The sequence below is a fragment of the Delphinus delphis genome, chromosome 1 (genome assembly GCF_949987515.2).
Source record: "Delphinus delphis chromosome 1, mDelDel1.2, whole genome shotgun sequence".
Lineage (NCBI taxonomy): Eukaryota > Metazoa > Chordata > Mammalia > Artiodactyla > Delphinidae > Delphinus > Delphinus delphis.
In genome coordinates, this window is record NC_082683.1 from 80,444,431 (window position 1) to 80,466,214 (window position 21,784).

The window sequence follows — 21,784 nt, forward strand, 5'->3', positions numbered from 1 at the left end:
TTATCAAATCTCTTGGATTTATAGTATATTTATTAGTCTGAAGGCAGATATGACAAGATGAATGTGCATCTTAAAATAGGCCATAAATACTACTTACACTGGGAAGAGTAACAAAAGAGGATATGAAGATTCTATATATACATATATATTTATTAAACATTGTAGGGAAGCAGATCCATTAAATTACTTGCCTTAATTCTTCAGCTAAATTGGTGAGAGATTTAGAAAAAAGATCAAAATGTGCTTTTGCCCCATTTAATGCAACAAGGATTGAATACTGTACTTCCTATGTGCACTAGAATCTAAGCTCCACAGGGCAGAGATTTTTGCTTTATTAACTGACATATATCCAGCATCTAGAATAAGAGCCTGACTCATTGTGGGAACTCAAATATTTGCTAAATGAATAAATAATATATTTGATACACTGCTAGGCACTGTGCGGGAAATATGAAAGGAAGATGGCATGGTAATGTTGATCTTTCCCTTAAGAACCATATACAGAATGCAGTTAAATCAAACAAGGGTTCAAAAGTATTAATGAGCCTTACAGATAAGAGTGGGAAGGGAACTCCCCGGCAGTCCAGTGGTTAGGACTCAGCCCTTTCACTGCTGGGCCCAGGTTCAATCCCTGGTCAGGGAACTAAGATCCCACAAGCCGCACGGCATGGCCAAAAAAAAAAAAATGGCAGGAAGAATTACAGAATAGAGGATGAGACCAACTCAAGGGATTACTACTCATTCTCTTGGGTTGCTCTCATCTGGCACGGGAGACAACCTGTAACACTGCCAAATCATGGCTCCTTAAAGACTACAACTGTGTTCCCAAATAAAACTAAGCTGGTGAAAGGAATGTTTCCCTCACTAAGCCTAGTTCTGATAGTGACAGAAGAAAGTGGAATGTCCCTAAGAATTCTCATCATTGTATCCTAGCAACGTGTATTTACCAATAAAAGCCCAGTTTTCTATGTACATTGTACTTGTGCCTCATAACATCTCAAGGTAGGGAGTACTTGTGCCTTATAACATCGCAAGGTAGGGAGTATCACCACTTTACAGATGTGAAAATGAGACTGGCCAGTGCCCACAGTACAAGGGTTGGAACCAGGATCTGACCTAGATCCATCTGGTTGTAAAGCCCATAATCTTTCCACTTAGATCACATTCTGTTTAACCGGCTTTGGTATCCACACTGCTCTTTCTGTTTTATGGGTAACCTGTTGTGTTCCAATAATTAGAAACATCTTTCAGAAACTTAAAATTTGACTTTTAATTCTGGAGGAATTTAAATTAGCAAACAGGAATATTTGATACAGCAAATGCTACAAGGTTTAGCAGAGAGCCTCGTTCACACCAACTTGAATTATGCTTCCCTCTTGATCGTTTTCAAAGGGCAGCAACAAAGGAAGGAACAAGACTTTATTGACCGTGTGTGGTGACACAATGAAGTAATCCTGACTTATTTTAATGAAAACGTGTTTCTGACAAAGGTGATTTTAAGGTTTCTCGTTGTTGTTACTTATGTCTGTTTGGAATGCTGACCAGTTCATCTGGACTAATATTAACAGTACGCATCAAAACGTGCCACGGGTAATCCTGGCCTATGATAATGGATGTATTCTAATTTTCAGTGGATGTAGAAGAGTACTTGTAACAGATATAAAGGCTCAAGGTTGCCATCAGTTGGACCTCTTAGCATAAAGAGATCCATTTGTAGGAAGAGTAAATGAATTTGACTTACCAACTGCCAAAGCCTCTCACTGTAAGTAAACTTGACTGGTAATGGCATTTAAATTAAAAAATTGTGATTAATAAATATTCATCTATTTAATTCATCCTTAGTAGGTATATAAATATGCTTAATGTAAATTTCAGAAATTATGTGAAAATAATTTATTAAGCATATATGTCAAAAGGAGGCCATTTACAAAAAGCAAAAAAGATTGTGCTGTTGATATGATTCTAATTCTCCTGTTACATCATTTACCATTTTTGATTTTTCTTACTTTAAAGGTAATATATCATTTTCTATTAACCCACAGTTGCCTCAAAGAGTTCTAACTGTGCGAACGGAAAGAGCACTTAAATATGGGGCAGGGGTATACTCCGGGGGCCGCCCCCAGATCCAAGCTACAGGCGTCCTGAGACTAAGGAACAGTGGGCTTCATGGCACAGCCCACCTCGGACTCCGAGGCTGCGGTGTTGGAATCCACCCTCAGCCAAGACACAAGCAAGTCCCTGTACCCACCGGCCGTGGACAACCCCTTCACGCAGCAGACGCACATCAGCGCGTGGCGCTGGGCCTACATCGTCCTCATGGGGGCTGTGCTGGTGCCGGTGCGCGTGTCCTACATCGCCGTCCTCTTCATCTTCCTCTGGCCGGTGGCTGCGCTTTCCACCATAGGTCGTCGTGCTCGACCAACCAAGCCCGCCAGGAGTTGGAGAAGAAGACTGGTGCAGCCAACTCTCAAGTTCTTGTTTCAGGTGACTTTTTTTCAGCAGGGTTCCTGGTTAAAGTGAAAGGGATAAAGGCAACCCGAGACGAGGCCTGCATCTTCGTTGCAGCACTGCACTCCAGTTTCTTTGACGCAGTCGCCTGTGTCGTAGCAGGGTTCCCCTCGGTGGTCTCTGCGAGTCAAAATGTGCGTATCCCCGTGGCTGGGAAATTCTTACTGTCAACGCAGCCGGTGCTTGTGACCTGAGATGACCCCAATTCGAGGAAGAATACCCGGGAGGAAATCCTGAGGCCAGTGATATCTGATAGGAAGTGGCCACAGATCCTGATTTTCCTGGAAGGAGTGTGTACCAACCGCAGCTGTCTGGTCACTTTAAACTAGGGGCCTTCTCTCCAGGTGTTCCTGTGCAGCCAGTGCTGCTCAGGTAGCCAAACACCCTGGACACCGTGACCTGGACCTGGCAGTGGTTTACAGGCTTCCAGACCTGTATATTGACCCTGAGTCAACTCTTCACCAGGGTAGAAGTTGAGTTTATGCCCGTTTATATCCCAAATGACCGAGAAAAAAAAGACCCCGTCCTTTTTGCCAATACAGTGAGGATCATCATGGCCAATGCTCTTGGGGTGCCTGTGACAGATCACACTTATGAAGATTGCAGACTGATGATTTCTGCAAGTAACCTTCGACTACCCATGGAAGGCGGTTTGGTTGAATTTACAAAAATTAGCCAGAAATTAATGTTAGATTGGGATAATATTCATCAGTGTTTGGATGAATGTGCTACAATTGCAGCTGCCTCAAAAGGAGGGAAGATAGGAATTACAGAGTTGGCGAACTATTTGAAACTCCCAATTTCAGAGCCCTTGAGACAACTTTTTGCCCTCTTTGACAGGAATAATGATGGCAGCATAGACTTCAGAGAGTATGTGATAGGTCTGACTGTCCTATGCAATCCTGCCGACGCTGAAAAGATTCTGCACATGTCATTTAAGCTTTTTGATCTTGATAGTGATGGTTTCATAACCGAACAGGAGTTAGCTGCTATACTTCGGGCAGCTTTTGGAGTGCCAAATCTTGATGTTTACAGACTCTTTCGATAGATAGCTGGACAGAACTCAGAGTACATTTCATACAGGACCTTTAAGAACTTTGCCCTGAAGCATCCAGGATATGCCAAGTTATTTAGTTCATACTTAGACCTCCAGGCAGCCTATATATATTCGTTACCACAGCAAGTACAGGTTTGATGGTTGTATTCAGATGTTAAAGGCAGCCCTGAAAATGGTGAAAGTTAACATCCAGGTTGAAATAAAAATTATCCTTTGAGGAAAGACACAATAGTTTTTACTCTAAGTGGCCTGGGCACTTAATTATGATATTTAAAATGTGCTTAAGGAATATATATTTCAATTTGATTTTATAGTACCTAATTTTCTTCTTCAGGTAGTATGTTTGTTTCAATGTGGCCTAAAAGTAGAAAAATATCTGCTTATAACTTTGTTCACCCAGCATGGTTCTAGTTAATGCCTTTATTCTGCTTAAAGTAAGAAAAAAATAAGTGAAATAAAGGGCCTTCTTTTTGCTAAATTAAGGTCAGAGAAATATTACAGCCCACCACCTCTCCCTCATTTTTACAGAGAAAATACCTCATTAAGAGCTCTACTGGGGCTTCCCTGGTGGTGCAGTGGTTGAGAGTCCGCCTGCCGATGCAGGGGACACGGGTTCGTGCCCCGGTCCGGGAAGATCCCACATACCGCGGAGCGGCTGGGCCCGTGAACCATGGCCACTGAGCCTGCGCGTCCGGAGCCTGTGCTCCGCAACAGGAGAAGCCACAACAGTGAGAGGCCCGCGTACCGCAAAAACAAAAAAAGAGCTCTACTAGCAATAAATAAATACTTTGTTACCATTATTCTTCCCTCCAAAAAGGATCTGCTGCATAAATGCTTCCTTGCTCTTTCTCAAAGTAGCCCAAATGTTCTTATTGTACAAGACAAAATAAAAATAAACATCAGGAAGATATAGTATTGGGAATACCATTGAAACACTTATATATGGCATAGCTGCCCTTTATTTATTTATTTTTAAGGTATAAAAGTGATTATTTAGAATGGGAAATCATGAGAAAAGAAAGCTAATATAATAAACATAGGTTATAAATACAGGAATTCTGATAAATTCTGTTATGTATGACCCTCACCAAAAAGGAAAAGTTTGTGTTTATAGTCGAATGTTTTGCATTACTGAGAACATTTCTTTTGTTCTGACTAGGCACCCATGAAACTTCTGCTTACTGTTGTGTACCTCCTTCACTATCCATGTACTTCCAGCATCATTTGCTGTAAGACATCTTCACATAGTGATGTGACCTTGAGCCCTACCCCTTCATGTCACCTTGTAGGATGAATCAGTGAAGTATTCCTAGAAGCCATTCCTACAACAGGACAGGGAGCAACAACTTATCTAGATGTGGAAGTGATTTTGAACCAATAACTATGCCTTGCTAACCCAAACTACTGTATCCCCAACTCAGCTTCATTGTGGCTGAATCCTCAAAATGCCTACAGCCACTCAATGCCACCAGATATGAGGGGATATATGACTAAGGGGGAAGAGTCTTGATCACTTGTAGTCAAAATCTCTTACTTATGCAGACCTTACAAAAACATACCCAAGTAGACACATTCCTAGGGACCCTACTAGACCTTTGCAAGGGCTTGTACAAGTGGGGCCCCTAAAGCTTAAGGGTCATTAGTTAGCTTCCTGGTATTTTGAAAGAGTAGAAAGGAAGAAGAGATAAGAGTGGGAGAAAGGTGAGCAGATGGAAAAACTTAAGGAAAGGGAAAGAAAAAAAATCATATTATTTTGAAATAATTTCCATGCAGTTCTGATCTGAAAAAAGGAGATGGATAAGTGATATTTCATAATCCCCATTGTTTTAGTCCATTCAGGCTACTATAACAAAACTACCATACATTGGGTGGCTTAAACAACCAAAACTTATTTCTCACAGTTCTGGAGGCTGCAAGGTCAATGCACTGGCAGATACAGTGTCTGGTGAGACCCTGCTTCCTAATTCATAGATGTCTTCTCACTGTGGGCTTACCTTGCAGAAGGGGCAGAGGGAGTTCTCTGGGGTCTCTATGTATTTATATTTTTTTTTACTTTTTATTTTTGGCTGCTCAGTGCTGCTTGTGGAATCTTAGTTCCCCAACCAGGGATCGAACCTGCACCCTTAGCAGTGAAAGCACAGAGTCCTAACCACTGGACCACTAGGGAATTCCCTGGGGTCTAATTTATAAGGGCACTAATCCCTTTTATGAGGACTCCACCCTTGAGACCTGGTCATCTCCTAAAGGCCCCACCTCCAAATACCATTACATTGGGGATTAAGTTTCCACATATGAATTTTGGGAGGACACAAATAATTCATTCTGTAACAACCCCCCAGCATGATAGTTCCATGATAATAATGCATGCATATGTAATTCAAATACAATGATTTTTTAAAGGTAATGGAAATTATTCATTTAAATAAGAGATTTTCACTTAAAAATAGTTACCAAGATGTATCTTTACTCAAACAAGGGTACTATTACTCAAATATTCACTGAAGTTTGAAATTATCTCTAATTAGATAGTGAGCTATACAAAATGTCAGGGTCATTACTTCATTATATTCTACCTTTTAACTTCAAAATGTTAAACACTGCTTTATTTAAACCCTCTTTAATATATAACACTTTTTAATTGAAGTATAGTTGATGTACAATATTATATAAGTTACAAGTGTACAATATAGTGATTCACAATTTTTAAAGGTTATACTCCATTTATAGTTATTATAAAATATTGGCTATGTTCCCTGTGTTGTACAGTATATCCTTGTAGCTTATTTTATACATAATAGTGTACCTCTTAATCCCCTACCCCTAACTGCAACCCCCTTCCCTCTCCCCTATGGTAACCATTAGTTCTCTACCTGTAACAGGTAACACTTAAACTTTTTATTGTAAAGTGCTTACAGTTAAAAACTATACCAAACAAATCTGTAGCTAATAATAATTATTACATATTGTATATTATGAATATAATCTGTTTTAAGATAAACACTGTTGCAACTAACTCAGCTCAAGACATTAAAACTTTTCCAGCCACCCTATAAGTTCCTCTATGCCCCCAATCATAATTACAACCTCTTTCTTCCTCCCAAATTTAAACTGCTTTCCTGACTTTTATAGTTTCACTTCTTGTATTTCTTTACATTTTTGTTATCTAAATATGCATACTTTGACACTGTGATGGTTCCTTGTATATGTTGTGAAATAATAGAAAATGTATATTGGCCTTTGCCCCAGCTCCTGGCACAGAGTTCCTAAAACCCTTGTAATTTTCTAAGTGATAAGAGTATTAGGATCATCCTTAGTTCTAATATTTGGTCTTTGATCTCCATTCCTAAGTTTCTAAACCCCTTGGGATTTCCTGGGTGATAGGAGCATCTTTTGTTCTAATGAGATGACTCTTGGTGGGCTCCTGGATTGGGGCTGGTCACCAGAAATCAACTCATGATTAGAAGCTTGGAATCTTCACCCTTCCATTCTCTAGAGGGTTAGAGGGGCTGGAAATAGAGTTAATGATCAGTCAGGCTTATAGGATGAAGCCTCCATAAAAATCTTCAAACTATGGATTTTGGAGAGCTTCTGGGTTGGTGAACACATGGAGGTTCTGGGAGAGTGGCACACCTGGAGAGGGCATGGAAACTCCATGCCCCTTCCTACATATTGGGTTGGCCAAAAAGTACCTTTGGTTTTTAAGTAAAAATAAAAGACACATTTTTCATTTTTACCAAGAACTTTATTGAACAACATATTCAACCTTCTGCCAGTTTTCTGGCCACTTCATAATTCCATCTTCCCAAAACTTTTTATCTTTTTGAGCAAAGAACTGTTCCAGGTGCCTTTTACAGTCTTCCAGGGAATTGAAATTTTTTCCATTAAGAGAACTTTGTAAAGACCGAAATAAATGGAAATCTGAAGGTGCAATGTCTGGTGAATACGGCAGATGGATCGGAACTTCCCAGCCAAGCTGTAACAGTTTTTGCCTGATCATCAGAGAAACATGCGGTCTTGGTTATCCTGATGGATTATGCATTTTCTGTTGACTAATTCTGGATGTTTTTGTCGAGTGCTGCTTTCAGTTGGTCTAACTGGGAGCAGTACTCGTTGGAATTAATTGTTTGGTTTTCCAGGAGAAGCTCATAATAGAGGACTCCCTTTCAACCCCACCATATACACATCACCTTCTTTGGATGAAGACCAGTCTTTAGTGTGGTTGGTGGTGGTTCATTTCGCTTGCCCCACGATCTCTTCCTTTCCACATTATTGTACAGTATCCACTTTTCATCGCCCGTCACAATTTGTTTTAAAAACGGAACGTTTTTGTTATGTTTCAGTACAGAATCACATGTGGAAATATGGTCAAGAAGGGTTTATTCGCTTAACTTATGTGGAAACCAAACATCAAAGCGATTCACATAACCTAGGTGGTGCAAATGATTCTCAGTGCTTGATTTGGATATTTTGAGTGTGTTGGCTACCTCCTGCGTGGTATAACGATTGTTCTCAATTAATGTCTCGATTTGATCACTATCAACTTCAACTGGTCTACCCAACCATGGAGCATCATCCAGCGAGAAATCTCCAGCACGAAACTTCGCAAACCACTTTTTTTAAAATTAATTAATTAATTAATTTATTTTTGGCTGCGTTGGTTCTTCATTGCTGTGTGTAGGCTTTCTCTAGTTGTGTCAAGAGGGAGCTACTCTTCATTGCAGTGAGTGGGCTTCTCATTGCAGTAGCTTCTCTTGTTTCGGAGCACGGGCTCTAGGCACGTGAGCTTCAGTAGTTGTGGCATGGGGGCTCAGCAGTTGTGGCTCATGGATTCTAGAGCGCAGGCTCAGTAGTTGTGGTGCACCGGGTTAGCTGCTCCGCGGCATGTGGGATCCTCCCAGACCAGGGCTCATACCCGTGTCCCCTGCATTGGCCGGTGGATTCTTAACCACTGTGCCACCAGGGAAGTCCCCACAAACCACTTTTGATGTGTTCAGTCAGTCACAGCACCTTCTCCATATACTGCACAAATTTTTTGTGTGTTTCAGTTGCATTTTTACCTTTCTTGAAATAATAAAGCATAATATGCTGAAAATGTTGCTGTTTTTCTTCTATCTTCAATATTAAAATGGCTACACAAAAATTCACCGATTTTGATAGGTCTTTTTTTAAATGCACGCTGATATGACAGCTGTCACATACAATCTAACAAAATTGTTTCAAATGATAAAGACAACTAAGTGCTACTAGAGCCATCTTACAGGAAAAGATGAACAAACCTTTTGGCCCACCCAATACTTTTCCTCTCTCGACTGGATGTTTACTTGTATCATTTATCGTATCCTTTTATAATAAACAGGCAAATAGTAAGTAAGTCAGTTCCCCTGAGTTCTGTGAGCTGCTCTAGCAAATTAATTGAACCCAAGGATAGGACTGCGGGAACCTTATATTTCTAGATGATTGGTTAGAACCATAGTAACAACCTGGCGTTGCAATTGGCAACCGAAGGAGGAGCAGTCTTGTGGGACTGAGCCTTAAATCTGTTGGATCGGATGCTGTCTCCACATAGATAGTGTCAGAATTGAGTTTAATTGCCTGACATCCATCTGGTGTCACAGAATTGCTAGGTGTGTGTAAACCCCCCCCTCACATTTGGTGTCAGAAATACTGTGAGTGTGACAGTGGTGTGAGAGTAAAGGAGATACACAAGAGGAGAAGAGTATTTTCTAAACTTATGCCAACTTGGCTAGGGCATGGTACCCAGATATTTGGTCAGTCATTATTCTAGATGTGAAGGTATTTTTTAGATGAGATTAACATTTAAATGAGTAGACTTTGAGTAAAGCAGATTACCTTCCATAATATGAGTGGGCCTTTGAAAAAAGGATAATTTAAATAAGAGAATTAAGCATTTATCCTGCCTTTGCAGTGTGAAGTGTATTTCTGGATATCCAGTATTTCTCATTGATGAGGGAAAATTCTTCTTTACAGAAGATTTCCAGCAAATTTCTAGCAAATAAATGTAGAAAGAATGATAGAATTATAAAATCATTTTGTAATCCCTAGTTAATTGATTAAAGTAAGAGTCATCAACAGACAAAACTATCAGATGAAAATTAATGATACATTTTAACAACATTAAAATGGGGATAACCAAAGATTATGTGCCTTCTGACAGGATTCAAAATGAATTACTGCTTGTGGGAGGCAGAATAATGCCTGCTCCCCCTGCCCTGCTCCCCCTGCCCCCAAAGATGTCTATTTCCTAATTCCAGAATCTGTGAATATGTTAGGTTACATGGCAGGGGAATTAAGGTTGCAGATGGAATTAAGGTTGTTAATTAGCTGACCTTAAAAAAAAGGAGATTATCCTGGATTATCCACTTGGTCCCCAGTAATCACAACAGTCCTTAAAAGAGGGAAGAAGGAAGGAGAAGAAGAGTTCAGAATGATGCAATGTGAGGAGGATTCAACCTGTTAACTTTGAAGTTGGAGAAGCGGAGACGAGAACTGAGGAATATAGGCAGCCTTGAGAAGCTGGAAAAGGCAAGGAAGCTCTCCCCTCAAGCCTTCAGAAGGGGATGCAGCCCGGCCCAAAGAGGAATTTTAGCCCAGTGAGATCTATGTGGGACTTCCAACCTATAGAATTGAAAGTTAAAAAAAGTGTGCTTTTTTAAACCACTAAGTTTGTGGTAATTTGTTAAAGCAGCAATAGAAAACTAATATACCACTTACAAAAGTTTTTTTTTTCACTGGGCTTCCCTGCTGGCGCAGTGGTTGAGAGTCCGCCTCCCGATGCAAGGGACACAGGTTCGTGCCCCGGTCCGGGAAGATCCCACATGCCGCGGAGCGGCTGGGCCCGTGAGACATGGCCGCTGAGCCTGCGCGTCTGGAGCCTGTGCTCCGCAACGGGAGAGGCCACAACAGTGAGAGGCCCGCGTACCGCAAAAAAAAAAAAAAAGAAAGGTTTTTTGCTAAAAAATTGAAACTGAATATAATCAAGCCTCTAAAAACAGCTTCCATTTACAGAAAATATATGGGATGGATGAGCACAGTGCGTGATGCTACAAAGAGGCAAATTTAAAATGTGGCATACTCTACAGCTCAAATTGCTCAGGCTTCTGCCACAATGTCAGTGTCATGAGGGAAAATACAGGAGATTAGAAGAAACTCAGGAGATGTAAGAACCAAATGTAACCTTGTATCTTGTTTGAAAACCGATTCAAACAAACCAACTGTAAAACATATTTTTTAGGACAGTTGGTAAAATTTTACAATGGGCTACATAGGAAATGGAATTATTGTCGATTTATAAGGAATACCATTAATGGTTTTGTAATGTTATGTAAGAAAATGTACAGTTTTTAGTGATGCAAACTGAAGTATATAGGAGAAAATGAAATGGTGTCTGGGGCTCTACTTTTAAAATTTTTAGAAGGAAGGGAAGAAAGAAAGAAAGAAAGGAAGGAAGGAAGGAAGGAAGGAAGGGAGGGAGGGAAAGGAAGAAAGAAAGAAAGAAAGGAGGGAGGGAGGGAGGAAGGGAGGAAGGAAAGAAGCAAGGAAGGAGGAGAGAAGGAAGGAATAAAGAAAGGAAGAAAAGATGAGGAAGGAAAGAAAAACTGATACAACATAATGCCCAAATCTTGATAATTGTTGAATTTTGGTAATGGGTATATCGGGGTTCACTGTAGCTCTCTCTTTGTTTCTTTGTATGTTTGAAATGCTTCATTTGAAAACATTTTTAAAGAAAGAAAAAATACATCTAAGAGAATCACTTTTTTTCATGAAATTGTAGTACTTAGATGAGTTTTTTGCCTTCCAAGGCAATTTTACCTAAACTTATATTTCACACATAAGGATCACAGTTAAGGCCAACCCTAAATAAAATTATGGATTTAGCAGTGTTTACCTTCAGAGCTCCTGTTGCTAGCTTCCCAGGACTTTCTAGTGTTCCTGATCATAAAGCCTTTGAGGAAAAAATTTTTGATAATTTCACTCACATTAAGGTGTAAATGATTACAGATATAAATTAATTAAAATAGAAATAATGTTTTAAGTAAAAAATCTCTAATGGTGGAATGTGAAGCACCATTAAAACTCTTCTTTTTCTCTTTTTTTTGCGGTACTTGGGCCTCTCACTGTTGTGGCCTCTCCCGCTGTGGAGCACAGGCTCCGGACACGCAGGCCCAGCGGCCATGGCTCACAGGCCCAGCCGCTCCGCGGCATGTGGGATCCTCCCAGACCGGGGCACGAACCTGCGTCCCCTGCATCGGCAGGCGGACTCTCAACCACTGCGCCACCAGGGAAGCCCTAAAACTATTTTTTTGTTTTGTTTTTTAACAGGGTACTTTTTCTTCAATTACTTCACAAAGCTGCCTAAGCTGCCTAAGGTAGTTTAAGAGAATTAAATTTACATGGACTAACCACTTCACACCAAAGGGCCCACATCATTAAAAGGTGAGGAACCCAGCAGATGTGACCTCACACCAGAGGGCCCACATCACAAAGGGGATGGGAACCAGGCAGGAGTGACCTCACACCAGAGGGCCCACAAAAAAAAAAAAAAAATTTACATGGACCAGAAACCATCTGTCATCCATTCCCAACCAGAGAGTAGCCTAATTTTTGCTTCATCAGCTGATAAAGGGGCATGGTAGAAGTATTACAGGACTTTGGAGGGAAAGAATCTTGTACTGAACTGTCTGGGTTTTAATACCTAGACCACCACTTACTGGCTGTGTGACCTTGACCAAGTTATCTAGCCTCTCATGCCTCAACTTCCTCATCTGTAATTGGGCTCATAGCAGTACCAACCTAAATGGTGGTTGTGAGGATTGAGTTAATACACAGAAAGCAGGTAGAGCAATTTTCCCACCTAAAAAGCACTCAATAAATATTAACTATCATATTATCTTTGACACTCCTCTTTTCTATAGGAATGATTAAAAATCAGTTATCCAGTATATTCATAATTAAGGTATCTGAACAATTGAGAAGGTCATTATTTGGAGAAATGGCTACTACTTGGCCAATCTTCTGGTACAATATCCATATATTTTCCAAGCAATTAGTATGTACTTGTTACCTTGTGCAGAGCTTCTGAATGATGCAGAAGGATTGAATTTTCTTCCTTTGGAAGAAGTAATCAAATAAAAAAACAAAAGACTTTGTAAGTAATTTCGCTCCAGCTCTTTTCTCCACACCAAAATTTCAAAATTCTATAGCTCATCAATCCACCCAATTCCTTGGTCAATTAAAGGCTCTACCCCTACAACATTACTTCCTTTCTTCCACCTCATAACTTTTATAGCTTTACATGCAAAGTGGGGGAATATAACTAACATTTCTCTTCTTAAGTCCAAGAGCAGTTACATGAGCCACTCCCTGGATTAGAAGGGGAAGGAGTCTTCTAGACATTATAGCATACCCTTTGCAGGGGGCTCTGGAGTGTTGTAACTCCTGCTGATTTTACGAAGTTCTTCCCGCGCCCCTCACACCCCCAATTTTTCTTGCCCAAAGCAGTAAGGGAAGGAGTGTGACGCGCCGCAGTAAAGGTCTAGTGAACTTGTCTTTCCTGGGAAAAAAAGCGCTGACACCCCAGGAAGACAAAGTGCTGAAAGGCTGCACTGGTTGATTTGAACTCAGTTCTTGATAAAACATTTATTTAAATGACTGGTTAGCACCAACTGGAAAGCAGAGGGATAGGGATAAAGCGCAGACCTGGTTAGCAGCGCGGACCTGGTTAGCTCCGCAGAACAGTTGGCTCCCTGGGCAGTGCTGCGCGGAGCGCCTGCCGGCGGGGTTAAAACACAGCTACTACGCCTGCGCACACCCTCCCGGGTCACGTGCCGGCGCTGTTCGGGTCTCCGAGATTCTCCGTGACTGAGGTTCGGCAGCCATAAGGGACCGTCAACAAAGAGACGAGAGGCGTCAGCATTTTCCTTTAGGGGGCGGATTCGGGTAGGAGCAGAGCTTTCGGTATGAAACGCCCGTTTCTTCCAGAGGCGGGGAAGTGAGACCCTGTACTGGGCCTGCGGGGCGCCGCCGTACCTTTGTGGAACATGGCCCGCCGTGGGGAGGATAGCGTGGCCCCCGTGGTACTTCTGGAGTCCCCTGGAGTTTCCAGTAAGGGCTTGCAAAGGAAGGGGCCCAGTGAGCGGCGCCGGCTGAAGGCGATGGTGTCGGAGCAGCTCAGCCAGGATCTGCTCAGGTAGGAGGAGGCGGGAACTCAGGCTGCTTCAGTTCTTAAGGCGCCCACCTCCGTACCAGAAACTGTGGCTCCTCGGTTTCTCCATCCCTCCCTGCTTTGTCCGCCTCACCTCAGGCCACTGCAGGACGCTCACAGGTCTCCTCACTACAAAGCGGATTCTTTCGCCCTTATAACCAATCCAGAGCACCTCGGAGACCACGTACCAGATTCAAGAAGAAAACCAAAATTACCGTCATAGTTCTGTGCAGCACCAGTTTATGCCAAAATACTCTAACACGGGTAGGCTTAAGTCTTGAAAGACTCGCTAATGTCGGGGTGGATACAGGTTTCGTGGTCCTGAAACTTACACAACTTTTTATAAGCTCAAACAATTCTAAGAAAAATGATACAATTAGATATATATTTTTTTATATTTATTATATATATATATTTTTATATATTTTTTTTAGTTTTTTGAGTATCTATTTAGAATGAGTAAAAATGGATCAGATTACTGGAGCGCTGGAGGTCTCTTTTGAGCGCTCTTTAAACGATTTAGCACAAATGCTTTCGTAGAAATACTTCCTGATCACAACCTGGCTTCCCCTCTCCTCCTAGAATACTCTACAGCCCGCAGCAACTCCCAGCAATTCCCAGTTCCCATGAGGACTCTAGCAAATGGAGAGTTGTTGTGAAGCTTAACTCAGGCTATAGTGAATCCAGGAACGTCATCTCAGTTAATAAAGAAAATGAAGCTTAGAAATATTCCCTAGCTAGTTACCATTTCCACCAAAACATTGATTCTTGAACTTTAGTGTGCATCAGAATCACCTGGAGAGCTTAGATTTACTGAGACCCAGACCTTAATTCTGATATAGTTGGTCTGGGATGGGGCGTGAGATTTTTGCATTTCTAGCAAGGTCCCAGGTGATGCTGCTGGCCTGGGTCACACTTTGAGAACTATTGAACTAGTGTAAACATAATTACTATTAATAACAGTTGTGCAGCACTCTACATTTAAAAAGTGCTTACTGTTGCCCACACTTAAGGCTCCACCATTTATAAACTGAACTTTATAAAGCAAAAAAATTTCCTTTTAATCTGGGCCTGTCTATGAGAGATTCTGCCTTGTCTCCACCACTGAGGGAATTGATGTACAACATTAAAAAAAAATGAGAGTGAAGTTGTTCTGTTTCTAGGATGAATCTCTAAGGATGTGGTACTCCTCTTCAGTGGCTCTATTCTTCTGGCTGTATTGTGAGCCTTGAAGTGTCATGAATTTAAAGAAGATAATACATCTAATTTATATAAAGAAAATGAGGTCATAAGTATAGTAGGTGAACAATTTATCCTCATCCTAGCAGCAATGAAAGGATAGGATCCTGAAGTCTCAAGTTCCTGTTACAAGCAAAAGTGTTTTTGTGTGTGTGTGTTTTTTTTTAAACAACTAAAAAATCTCATATACTCACCCAGCCATACTCTTCTACAAACTCCTTGAGGGCAGATACTATGCTTTAGTCCCCTTTATGTCCCCAGTGCTTCGTACATGGTACATGCTCAGTAAATTTTTAGTGAGAATTGGGTTTAATCAGTAGTCTAAAATGCTTTAGATAGGTGAATACAGTAGGTGACAGAGAAATAAGATGGAAAGAAGCTGGGCCTTGACACCACTGAGCCTTTGCTCCAGCCTATCCTTCCTCTAGAGTTTATTATGAGATGAGCCAATAAAACCCTCCTTAATGTTTAAGCAGGTCTGAGTCAGATATTGTTACTTGTAACAGATAACAAGATATGCTTATAACTGATACAGGTAGTTTTATAAAATAAAAAGCACTGTATTTTCACATTAACATTTTTTAAAACATTAACTTTTTTTTTATTTGACGAATACTCATGAGCATCTATTATGAACAAGGCAGATTCCCTAGTGACAGTTGTATGGCTACCAGCTGCAATGCTTGTTTATTCACTTGGGGAGAAGTGGGGGATGGGTAGAAGGTGGGTGGGAAGGAGGAATAAATGGTGTATTTGTATTTGTACAATTTGAGTTTTTATTCATGTTTGGGAGACCAATACATTCTTGTATAACTTTAACAATCGCTTATGAAATAACTTATTGATTAAAATATTGACTAAAATGCATCTATTCGCTCATTGTTTCCAAGGTTCTGAAAGCTTTGTGCTCTGAAGCATTTGTTTTGTTTAGGGTAAAATACAGCCAAATCCAAAAAAGCAGATATTGAGCTCTTGCTGTCTAATGAAGGTACAGTTTTTGCCTTTGGAGAGTTCATTGTCTGAATATAATATATTTTAGTTATATTAAAATAATATAATTTTATTATTATAAAAATAATAATGATACAGTGACAAGTGCTGTGATAGAGGTATGTACGGAGGGATCAGAGGAAGGAGCCAGTAACTGGATCTTGGGGGAGTGAGTGTCAGTGGCAACATTCTAAGCTTTCACTGTAATGGATATCTTTATCCATACTTGGACCTCCTGTAGTGTACTAGTGTGATTGCTAGTTATATCCTGCAATACAGAAGTCCTCTGAGAATATATAACTTGCTGATGATAATGTTATACTATATGAAGTACTATTTAACATTTACAGAGCAGAAATATATAGTTACCACACAGAAAAAACATTGTGACAGTTTCTATTATGATGCTGATTTCTGTTCTTCTATCACCTTACATGTGAGCTTTACCATAACTATGTCCTAACATTAGTAAAGGGATTTGAATGGGCTTTCCTTGAGTCCATTGTTTTAATAATAGATTAGAGCATAGTTCTATATTTTGTGGGGTGGGCAATGGAAAAGGGCTTAAATGTCACATTCTTGATAGCCAAGCCTGCATTTCAGACTTGGTATTTAACAGTAGTCAAAGTACAGCGTACCAGTTTCTAGACTGGATTGTCTGTTATTGCGTGTGGTTTGCTGGTGGTGTTGACTGTTTACTTTTTTTGCTTCAGTTTTAGTAAGATTTTAAAAAATTGATTCAATAGTCAACAATCACATTACTTTGTGTTCTCTTTCCAAAATAAATCTAAAGTACATACATTATAAAGGAAAATCAACATAAGTAGCAGAAGATAAATTTTATTGGTAGAAAGAATTAAAAGGAAAAGATATTTTTTGAAAAAATAGTCTTACTCTTTTAGTGTAATTACCTTTGTTTTCATTATAAATTTTAGAAAATTGCCTTCTAAACCAATATTAGACAATGTTCTTTGGATGAACTGAGAATAAACTCATTTTCGTACTAACTTAATTTTGTTATCTCTGTATTTTTAGTTTATGTGTTTTTTTTTAAATTTTTTTCGGTACGCGGGCCTCTCACTGTTGTGGCCTCTCCCGTTGCGGAGCACAGGCTCCGGACGCGCAGGCTCAGCGGCCATGGCTCACGGGCCCAGCCGCTCCGCAGCATGTGGGATCTTCCTGGACCGGGGCACGAACCCGTGTTCCCTGCATCGGCAGGCGGACTCTCAACCACTGCGCCACCAGGGAAGCCCTATGTGTTATTTTTAAAGCTTATTTTATAAAAATGGGCATATTATATATTAACTGTGTATAATTAATTAGTTTAATTAATTAACTAATTAAACTATGGTTCCTTTTTATTCCTTATAGGCTTCTAAGAGAAGAAGTCCATACAGATGTTACTTTCTCAATAGGTTGTACTTTGTTCAAAGCACACAAAGCAGTCCTTTTAGCAAGGGTTCCTGATTTCTATTTTCATACTGTTGGACATACAAATAACTTAACAAATCATGAACCTGTTGCTGTGGAGAACTTTGAAGCTTCAGAATTTAGAATATTTTTACAGTAAGTGCTTTCTTCATCTTTTTTTCTAGTATGTAATTGCCTATTTTTTAAACATATGTGTGTGTTTTTATTTCATGTATTTTCATATCTATTTTATAACCTTCTAACTTAAATTCCATATTATCTTAGTAATTAGTGTTAGTAGAGGCTAAGTATTAGTATTAGAGTCTTTGAGGCTTAGTATTAGGAGAGGCTAATTTCTGCTTGAGATTGATCCTGAGAGAGGAGAAATATATCTGCTTTAGAGAACTGTCTATTCACATCCTTTGTCCATTTTTCAATTGGATTATTTGTCTTTATATCATTGAGTTATAGGAGATCTTTATGGATTCTGGATATTAGGCTCTTATCAGATATATGATCTGCAAACACTTTCTCCCAATCAGTGGGTTGTCTTCACATTCTTGATGGTGTCATTTATAACACAAAAGTTTTAGATTTTTTAATGTAGCCTAGTTTATCTAATTTTCTTTTGTCACTTGTACTCCTGCTATTGTAGATAAGAAACCATTGCCTATTCTAGGGTCACAAAGAGTTATTCTTATACTTTCTTCTATGAATATTTTGGGTTTATGCTTTTAACTCTTACATTTAGGTCTGTGATCCATTTTGAGTTAGTTTTTGTGTGTAATGTAAGGAAGGGGACCAACTTTATTCTTTTGTGTGTGAATATCTAGTTGTCCCAGTACTATTTTTGGAGAGACTATTCTTTCTCCATTGGATTGTCTGTACAGCCTTGTTGAAAATCAGTTGTCCATTGCTATGGACTGAATCGTTTCCCTTGAAAATTCGTATGTTGAAGCTCTACTCCCTAATGTGATGGTATTTGGAGATTGTGCCTTTGGGAAGTAAATTAGCTTTAGATGGGACCTCATGATAGGAATAGTGCCCTTATAAGAAGAGACACCAGAGAGCTCGTTCTCTCTCTTTTCTGCCATGTGAGGGTACAGTGAGAAGGTGACTGACTGCAAGCCACGAAGAGAGTTCTCACCAGAACCCCACTATGGTGGCATCTGATCTTGACGTCCAGCCCCCAGAACTGTAAGAAATAAAATTCTGTTGTTTAAGCCACCAGTCTATGATTTTTGTTGTGGCAGCCCAAGCAGACTAATACACACATAAACGTTAGGGTTTATTTCCGGTCTCTAAATTCTTTTCCATTGGTCTGTATGTCTGTCCTTAATGCCAGTGCCAATTATCATTTTAACTTTTATGAGAAATCAGAGTTGGATTTTTGTGTTTTTATGTCCTGAATCCTAGGTATTTTTTAGATGCTAGTCTTTTAGTTATTTGCTGACATACTATTTGCCTATAATCAAAATCATGTTGACTTTAATGTTGAAAATTCTTTTTGGATAATTAAACTTAAGTATATGTGTGTGATTTGGTGTATTTTTCTTCATTTCATGCTCTGACAGTTGCTTGAATGATCTGTTTTTATTATTTCAGAGTTTCTTATATGAAGCTCCAATAAGCATAAACAGAAAAATGGGTATCCTTGGCTTCCTCTGTTTGTAAGAACAGTATGACATACTATAATTTAAACAAATACTTTAAGTGCAATTTAGAAAATCATTATCATTTTCCAGTATAGTTCATAATAGGTTCATCAGTGAGTTCCAGCCATAATTTTAAAATACACACTTTTGTTTTTCTAGTAGGTGGTATAGTGGCTTTGTTGTAGAGTAGGCTCTGTGGTCAAGCCAGGTCTACCATTTCTAACTGAGTGAACTTGGACTGATCACTTACATTAGTTTCCTCACCTGAAAAATGGACATAATACCTACCTCATAGCGTTGTTGTGAGGGTTAAATTAGATGCTTGTGAAGCACTTAGCTCAGTGACCTGAGATATAGTAAGCACTGAATACATTGTAAGTATTATTCATAGTAGTAGCCCTTTGATATTACACATTTCTCCAGCTATTGAGTGTATGTTTAGAAAAAGATGCTTGGGAAAAGTCAAATTTTTATATATTAGAGAAAGAGAAATTACATTAATGTTATCCTTTATTTGTTGTCTTTAAAAGGGTTAGAAAAAAAGATTGAATGAGAGACAGTATGGTAGAGTGGAGGAAGCACTGGACTTGGCAACAAGACAGAGATATGCCTTCTGGCTGTGCATTACCTTGTTTTATGATTTCTTTGAGCCTTAATTTTCTCATATTTAGAACAAGGACGTTGGAGTAAATGGCTTTGTGCTTCCTAGCACTTCACAATCCTCTGTTTTAAGCACTTAATCACATTCTGTTTTGTGTTAGGTTAGTGAAATATGTCTGTGGTTATGGAAGCTCCTTGAGATTAGATCATCTCATCGATGTGAGCATTCCCAGTGGTATCTCATCAGTGTCTTGCGTATAGAAAGTGCTTGTGATATACCTCCCCCTTTTTTAAAAGGCAGATTGTGTTGAAATTTCTCTGTGTTAATATAAAGCATAAGGAGAGGATTATAATGTGGAGTATTGAGATAACATTTTTTAGTAAAAATTCTGATAACAGATTTTTAAATTTTTATTGTATGAAATGCAGTCCTTATAAGTATCTTCAACACACATCCTTCTCTTTAAATAACCAATAAAGATTTTGAAGTATACTGTCATATTGCTACTTATTGTAGGGTCCTTTGCTATGCACTTAAGTTAGCATAGTAAGTACAGTCTTTGAAGAAATTTTTTATGTACCGTGTCTTCAGATATGGCTCAAATGATTGGCACTGGAAAGTAGTTCCTGCTTTATGACCTCATGATTAAAATTCAATAAAAATCTTTGATTTCCTAAGATTTACCACATTATAGTTGTGTGTGCATGTTTGTGTGTGTGTGCATGTACGTGTGTGTGTAAAGGAAGGAAAAAAGGGAAGACCTTTAAATTTTCAATTTAACATCAATAACTGGGAAATGCTAGTATAAAATGTCAATCAAGTAAACACATAGAACAGCAGCACAGTATAAAAGATTCCGTTTCCCCTACAGCTTTCTCAGGTGGTGGCTATTTTCTCTCCCACATCCCTTGCACTAGTAGGGCTGAAGTGGGTGGAATAGGTGTCTTGTAATATTAACTATATATATATGTAACTTGGCATCTGGGGCCTCACTAACTGGGGAGAGACTGCCCCTTCCAGAGTTAGCTAATTCCCTGAGCATGACTTTGATATGCAAACCAAGTAATCCTGAAGCCATTCCTACACCCACCTCTTCTGTCTGTTTCTTATACTCTAGAAGGCAACACTCTCCTTCCCTAATCATCCCAGAGTCAGGTACCAGACAACTAAAGACCACCCTTATAGCCCAGAGCCCCTCTCCCCCAAATTACTCAAACTATTTAATCCTAAACTTGGTCAGCTGCTTACCTTGCCTCACCCATTCCTTCCCACAAAAACCACTTTTGCCTATGCTTTGCCCTCCCTGTTATGTCTCTAAATAGACCCTGTTGCTTCCCCATGTGGCCCTACCTGGCGTGGTATTCCCCATTCCTCTTGTGAACTGTAAGTTGTAAACTATCTATTCACTGGTAATCATCTCCTGATCAGTTGGCCTCACCATACCTGAATAAACCTAAATTCCCAGGTAACTTTTTTTTTGTTGCCACGTGGCTTGCAGGATCTTAGTACCAGGGATTGAACCTAGGCCACAGCAGTGAAAGCCCAGAATCCTAACCAGTAGGCCACCAGGGAACTCCCCCCAGGTACATTTTAAAACACTTGTGAACTTCATTACTGCCTCTAGACCTTTCTCCCTCCCTTCTTCCTAAACCCCTTATCTTTGAATCTCATCTTACCAATCTGTACCACTGGTCAGTCATCCATAGACCCCTCCAGGTCAGTCCTCTTCATTCCTCAAAGAAATTGACTATTGTCAGTTTCTCTAATAACTTAATTCTTGGTAATTGCAACTGCCATACCCATTAGCAGTCACTTTCCACTCTCTCCTCCCCCCACTTCCTGGCAACCAATAATCTACTTTCTATCATTATGGTTTTGCCTATTCCAGGCATTTCATGTAAATGGATTTTTATAGTATATGGCCTTTTATGTGTGGGTTTTTAAACTGGGTGTGATGTTTTCAAGGTTCATCCATGTTGTGTTGTTTATCAATACTTTGTTCCTTTTTATGGCTGAATATTTCATTGTGTGATGGATCAAGGGTTGCCAAGACCATTCCCAGGTTTGATGATTCACTAGGAGGACTCATAAGACTCGGCATA

General features: G+C 39.7%; 2 protein-coding genes across 2 annotated transcripts in view; both read left to right on the forward strand.

Moving 5' to 3' along the window:
• Window positions 1-2,166: 2,166 nt before the first annotated feature.
• LOC132422020 (lysophosphatidylcholine acyltransferase 2B-like) lies at window positions 2,167-3,703 on the forward strand. Its single transcript, XM_060006889.1, is given in 3 exon segments — window positions 2,167-2,485; window positions 2,488-2,823; window positions 2,826-3,703. Coding segments are annotated over 3 exon segments (1,533 nt in total).
• Window positions 3,704-13,499: 9,796 nt separating this feature from the next.
• The window catches only part of BTBD8 (BTB domain containing 8), a 94,650-nt gene continuing 86,365 nt past the window's right edge, over window positions 13,500-21,784 (forward strand). The window contains exons 1-2 of the mRNA XM_060025535.1: window positions 13,500-13,772; window positions 17,388-17,582. Coding sequence (XP_059881518.1) covers window positions 13,624-13,772; window positions 17,388-17,582 — 344 coding nt within the window. The 5' untranslated portion in view covers window positions 13,500-13,623. The remainder of the gene's footprint in view (window positions 13,773-17,387; window positions 17,583-21,784) is intronic.